Consider the following 7,109-nt stretch of genomic DNA (forward strand, 5'->3'; position numbering starts at 1 on the left):
ATGTCTCATTTTGATTTGGGGAGGCCTATTTACAGGGTTCCCACGGTCATGACATTTCTGGAAAAGTTTTGAAATTAGAAAATACATTTTCCAGTACTGGAAAAGTTTTGGAATTGAGCAAATCCTGGTCCAGGTCCTGGAAAGTCCTGGAATTTTTTGTCTATGCATTGTTTTTGGCTAGTGATTTTGTAAAAAAAAAAAAAAAATCAAAAACGTTTTTGTAAAAAAAAAAAAAAATCAAAAACATACAAAATATGTAACAAAGCTTCCGCTGAAAATAGCTGATCGACAAGCTCACAATGCGACGCAGCGCGTCGCATTGTGAGCTTGTCGGTCGGCTGTTTTCAGCGTAAGCTTTCCCCACAACCGATGTTTGTGTTTAAGTGGCTAATGTACTGGGAGTGAAAACGAGCATAGGAATTAGACTCATCATTGTGCTGATTATTATTATCTATGGGCCTGGAAATTGCGCTGGGCTAAACTTCCAGCTATAAGCTACAAAATACAACAGCTCCAAGCGGGTGGACGCACCACGCTAGATTTCGTCACCGACCGTGTTTAACAGGACTGAGGAAAAGCAGCAAAGCGTCAAATATCTGTGCAGTTTTGCGGCGTTGCGGCTTTCCGTCTCTACATGTGAACATAGCATAATGGTGTACAATGCTGCTATTGTTTAATGTGTACGTTGTGTTTTAAAATGATGTTGACTTTATACACTTTTGCATCTCTCATTTTCATTAAAGCCTCAACCTGCAATTTCTTCAGCTGCTTAATTTGTATAACAGCAGGAACCACAGCATTAATGTGGAGGACTACATTAAATCACACATTGTAATAAATAGCCTAACACTTTGAGATTTGTTTGAATCCCTGTAGTTCTGGGTTTTTCAAGGTGGGTGTCTTGATGTAAGTCCAGGCTGTCAGAACACTGCTTATATTTGGATCATTTCAGTGTCACTTGCACTGTGGTGAGTTTAGATCAAGCTATGAGCTTGTAGATCGTGTGTACAATTTCCTGCAGAATAGGGATGCTGGGGTTTTAACCACATGAACAACACATGGGTACCCAGAGCTTGTCGGTTGGCTATTTGTCAGTGGAAGCTTTCCTCACAATACCAATGCTGTAGTTTAAAGGTTTAAGTGGTTCAACACCAAATATGTTACATATATGGCCAGATGAAATGTACGGTTGAGCCTCTCCCTCAACTACAGTATTCATTCACAGTATCCCTTAAACAGATAGTGTTGAGGATTTTTAAACATGTTTAAATATTCAACTTGGATAGATAGATAGATATCTCTATAGATAGATATCTCTATAGATCGATATCTCTATAGATCGATAGATAGATATCGATAGATAGATATCTCTATAGATAGATAGATATATCTATAGATAGATAGATATCTCTATATATAGATAGATATCTCTATATATATATATCTCTATATATATAGATATCTCTATATATAGATAGATATCTCTATATATATATAGATAGATATCTCTATATATATATATCTATATCTCTATATATATCTATACATCTCTATATATATCTATACCTCTATCTATATATCTATATCTCTATATATCTATATATATATATATATATATATATATTTTTATTTATTTATTTTTATTTATTTATTAATGTATTATATATACACACACATTGCTTGCTATCTATCACGTTTACAATATACTATTGCAGCTACTGGGTTAGTCTCGTGTTAGAAAGAACTATTCCTCTCTCTCCGTTGTTAATATGACAAACGTGGTGGGAGTCTAAACCAGAGTTATAAATTACAACAGTCAACAGTCTTCGACAGTATTGTGCTGCACTTCCGCCCTGGACAGGATACGGAAATACTCTGTCTGTGCCAACGCGTCGTAACGCGTGGAAATAACCGGATACAGTAGTCAGTCTCAGCCTGGGATCGATCACATTCCCAACGTGATATCTTCAAAAAAATAATCTTTGCACGTTCTCCCTCCACCCAACCTGAATCCAACTCCACCGCGGTTCTCCCTCCGTACATCTACAAAGACGTTCAGATTTCAAATATAGAGTTATTTCCCCGGGGCTACAGATGTTACAATTATATACGGCCCAACCTCGGCACGAGTGCATTCTGTATTGTTTAGTAAAAAGCATTTTAATCAGATCAGTGATAGGAGTTATAAGGTGCAATACACCCCAACGGCCGATGGGGTCGCGTTGTTAAAAGCCACCGATCGGATCAAAAATGATTATTATTAAACAACACGGAACATTATGCGTACATGTGAGGGGCCGTCCATAATTGTAACATCCTTGGCTATTGAGCAAACGCCGTATCTTTGAAATCTGAATGTTTATGTTGACGTAAGGACTAAAAAGGGAGAAAGTACCAACGCTATTTTGAAGATAATTATAATAAGACTGTCAGTCTTGTATCAGTGAACAATATAATGCAGAAACTTTCGTAAAATATTGCATATAACACTGAGAATAAAGGTTATGGGAGCAGTGTTGAAAAAAACGAAACAAAAAAAAACAGCAGTCACGTGACTGACATATCGGCCGATGTGATGTAATAGAACGTTACATTATCAACAGACAGAATGTCTGATTAAAACATAGTGCCTGAACGAGAGTATGGGCATTTTCAATGGGACGTGAACATAATCAACGGAGACTATGTCTGATAACAGCATAATGAGTTCCTCAGTATGGGCAATATGGCCATAATGGGCGCATTCTATGCAGTTAATAAAGGCTGATAATGGACATTCTATGTTCTGATAACGTTCGAAGCGGGTGTTTGTGAAAGCGCGCATTAACAAAAATGAAGTCAGTGTCTGGGCCAGAAAGAAAAAGGTTCAACTGAAGATGTGGAAGAGTGCAGGAAAAGTTGTGAAACACAAGCTCGCTGACCAGGTGGTGGAATTGAAGGATGACAGGTCATTGTTTGCTCGAATGCTGATTGTTGCTCGATCACGGTCAGAGATCAACCTCAAAGAAGCCATTGGCCAGCACGAGTTCACTGCCAAACCACATGCTCTCTTCACAGTGACTGGTGAGCTTCGGCCCTGCACAGACAAGAGCAAGCTCATGACCATTCTCGAGGAGCTGCAGAATGAGAAGAGGACTGGTGACGTTGGTGTTGATCAGCAACCACAGAGTGCTGCCACTGACAGTTGTCCCCTGCCATCTAAGTGTCATAGATGGAATGGCATTGGTAGAGGCAATGGGAAAGCCATCATGGATCAAGATATGTTCCCAGTGGGCTGACCACTTCATAGCCATACTGGACAGGAAGACCAAAGAACATAGTGAGACCCATGTAGTATTTGACCGCTATGATATTGCATCTTCACTGAAGGAGGCCACGTGTATGCGACGCCAGGGTGGCAAGCCCCCTACCACTTATCATGTGGAAGACAACACACCGATAGGGAAGGTGTCTGAAAAACAGTTCTTGTCAGGTATCCACACCAAAGATGAGCTGACTGTCTATCTTGCTAAGAAAGCCCTCCAACACTTCCAGGGGAAACCCAACATTTTCATAATCACGTCAAGGCTAGATGTCCACTCAAACTATATCGATGTAAAACATCTCCACGGCTCACAGGGAGAGGCTGACACAAGGATAATCCTGCACAGCCTGGATGCTGTCCGAAGAGGGGCAACACAGCTCTACATTGAGTCCCCAGACACTGATGTCTTTGTTCTTGCAATCCGACGGTACAATCAGCTGTGCAAGGACACCTATTTCATCTCCGGTGTGGGAAACAAAAAACGTATCATCTCACTGGAGCCAGTAGTGCAGGCACTGGGTGAAACGAGGACTTCAGTCTTACCAGGGTTCCATGCCTTCACTGGAGCTGACCAGACAGGCCATTTTGCTGGAAAAGGAAAGTTAACCTGTTGGCAAGCCCTAAACCAGTGTCATGTGGAGGTGGTATCTGCATTTGCTACTCTAGGTACTTCAAAAAAGCTCAGTTCTGACACAGAAAAAAAGATTGAAGCATTTGTTTGCCAGCTGTAAGAGCCTGGTACAAATCTTGTGGATGTTGGTGAACTCAGGTGGAGGTTATTCACAAAGAAACAATTATAAGCAGAGAAGCTGCCACCTACACAAATAGCTTTACATCAAGCCATTGCCTGTGCCCATTACCAGGCAATGGTATGGTATCAGGACCACGTACCTAGATGCCACCAGCAACTGAATATGGATGGGAGGCTGAGGGAGATCATCTGGTGCCAGTCACAACACGAGATCCCCCAGCTCCAGCCACCATTACTCAACTGATCAAATGTGGCTGCAAGAAATCCCAGTGCATGTCACATTGTTCTTGTCGATCTCAAAATTTGAACTGCTCCGAGATGTGCATGTGTGGGGAAGATGAAGAGGTGTGTTGTAATGTAAGCAAGGCACAACTGTTAGGGATTGACGATGACGTCGACGACGAAGATGGAGACCCTTCTATTTAAATTTGTTTACAGAACTTTCTGTACATATTAGTATAAACGATCTGATAATTCTGTGACCATTTCTCATATTGTTCTTTATTTTATATGAGGGATATATAAAGAAATATAGCTATTTCTGGTTTCGGTGTGATTATTACATAATTATTACACAGACAAAAGGTTGCATGATTCATGTATAGTATAATAATAATTCCTGGACTTGTAAACATACATCTTAGAGTCTGTAAGAAGCTTTCAAAGTTGACTAAAACAAAGAAATGCAGCAATTTGCTTATTTTCACCTCGTTTTTGCGTAATGTATGCTAATTATGCTAATTAGGAAAGGTTGTATGACTTCACAATGGTAACAGATGAGTTTCAGGACCTCACAAACATGGACTTAGACTCTAAGATCACCTTTATAAGTTACCTAGAAGCAAAGTTATTGCCATTTACTGTTTTTGGCAATTAATTGGCTAATTATGCTAATTACACATGCTAAACCCAAAAAGAAAAATTGAAAGACATGTTTTTTTGGCATTGTGAGAACCCCAAGAATGAAGATATACATGTCTTCAACAATTATCATTCCAAAATTACAAAAATTGATAGGCTCCTCTACTATAGGGTGTGGGCACTGATGACGCAGAGGAGAGAACACACCCACAGAGCCCACAGCGTCCCCCGGTGGGAATCGAACCCAGGACCTTCTAGCCACGAGGCGACAGTGCTACCGACTGCACCGGCACAATATGTGTGTGCGTGTGTGTGTGTGTGTGTATGTGTGTGTGTGCGCGCGCGCGCGCGCGTGTGTGTGTGTGTTTTTGTGCCAGGTTTTCCACTACAAGGACCTGGGTAGAGTGGTGTGAAAGTGATACTAAACCTGGTACTAAAAAGTATCCAATCCAGAGTAGGGCTGAGCTAGGCCAAACAGGGCTAAACACTTCATAATGACTGATCACTCACTGACTTTTCATTTAGACCACCAGGAAATAGTTGTAATGCATGACAATATATTCTCTTGTGTTATAACCACTATTATAATATATTCTAGTGTATTATAATTATCATAGTAATACATTAATTCTTTATAGTGTAGTGTTTCCTAATGGAAAATGTAGATAGTTTTATGTGGTGCGGTGTGGTGTGGTGTGGTGTGGTGTGGTGTAGTGTGGTTGTACTGTGGTGCTAAAGCTGCAGTGGAAAAGGGGCTTTAGAGCCCGAGGCAGACGAGGCCTCTTCCCCTGAGCTTCCCGTAAAAAATAAGTTTCAATCTGCCTGAAAACACAATGTCACTCTGTAAAAGCTGCGTCAAGGCTCTCTCTCTCTCTCTCTCTCTCTCTCTCTCTCTCTCTCTCTCTCTCTCTCTCTCTTGCTCCCACCCACACACACACACACACACACACACACACACACACACACACACACACACACACACACACGTAGAATTGGCTGCTAGAAGCAGCATGTCAAGTTACTGCATGTGACACATAAACGAACGTCAACCCTTAACTATTCTTTCTTAATGTTCAATTCTTTTTTCTGCACACGCAGCGTTGAGGCCCCCCAAATTCTACTTTGTGGGGAGAATCCTATTTTCTAAATCCGCCCCTGTGTGTGTGTGTGTGTGTGTGTGTGTGTGTGTGTGTGTGTGTGTGTGTGTGTGTGTGTGTGTGTGTGTGTGTGTGTGTGTGTGTGTAAACACTAACCCTCATTTTGTTTGGCCAGTCCGTCCAACTTCTTTTCATAGTACTCCCTCAAGTCAGCTTCTGCTTCATGGTCCATGCTGCTGACCACAGCGCTCAGTCTGGCCTCCAAGCGCGTCAGCCTCTGGTTGATTGGTTGAAGAGTTTATTAGCAGTTTGTAATAGAATCAAAGTACAGTTTCATGACAGCACAAATCACTGGTACAAGGTCAACTAAAAGGAGATCCTAGTAAGCTTGTCAGATGTCAGATTCCTTTATTTGCCATCAGTGGTGGAAAAAGTACTCAGACGTTTTACTTATTAAAGTAAAAGTATCATTACTGCAATTAGAAATACTCCGTTACAAGCTGGAATTCAAAATGTACAAAATGTTTGAAAATAGCCTAGGTATGAAATAGGGCTAAAGTGGTTCAAGTATGTATTTTATATAATAATTTATATCTGCAAAGTAACTAGTAACTAAAGTTTCCAAATAATTGTAGTGGAGTAAAAGTACAATATTAGCAGAATGCAACCCAGGTAGCAGAGGTGTTTTTTTTCTTGCTATCACAGTGTCACCTACTTTAATTGTGAAGTTCTCAACTTTGCTGAGTTTCTGACTCCAAAGAGGATACATTTAGTTTTACCTAGGTGAATTGAGAGTCTGTTGTCCCTGAGCCAAGTGCAGATCATGTTTTGTTCACAGTTAAGGGCCTTTTCAACCTCGCTGTCTGAGACTAGGAGAGCCAAGTCATCCGCGAACAGAAACATATTGCAGTCACAGGCAGATGACATGTCATATAAAACCCCTGCTTATAGGTTGTGTCTATAGACCACCAAGTGCAAATATGGATTATCTAAATCAAATGTGTTTAATGCTAGATCAAGTGTGTGATCTTGGGCATGAAATATATTTTTTGGGTGACACAAATATCGACTGGAGTTTGTCTAACTGCCCACTTAA

General features: G+C 40.7%; 1 protein-coding gene across 1 annotated transcript in view; it reads right to left on the reverse strand.

Moving 5' to 3' along the window:
- LOC308280789 (uncharacterized protein) overlaps nt 1–7,109 on the reverse strand; it is a gene marked incomplete at its 3' end in the record, with an annotated part of 56,737 nt that overhangs the window by 48,443 nt on the left and 1,185 nt on the right. The window contains exon 2 of the mRNA XM_080755105.1: nt 6,170–6,290. Within this exon, the coding sequence (XP_080611231.1) occupies nt 6,170–6,290 (121 nt within the window). The remainder of the gene's footprint in view (nt 1–6,169; nt 6,291–7,109) is intronic.

Source organism: Nannobrachium achirus (assembly GCF_963921795.1).
Source record: "Nannobrachium achirus genome assembly, contig: SCAFFOLD_354, whole genome shotgun sequence".
In the NCBI taxonomy this organism is placed as follows: domain Eukaryota; kingdom Metazoa; phylum Chordata; class Actinopteri; order Myctophiformes; family Myctophidae; genus Nannobrachium; species Nannobrachium achirus.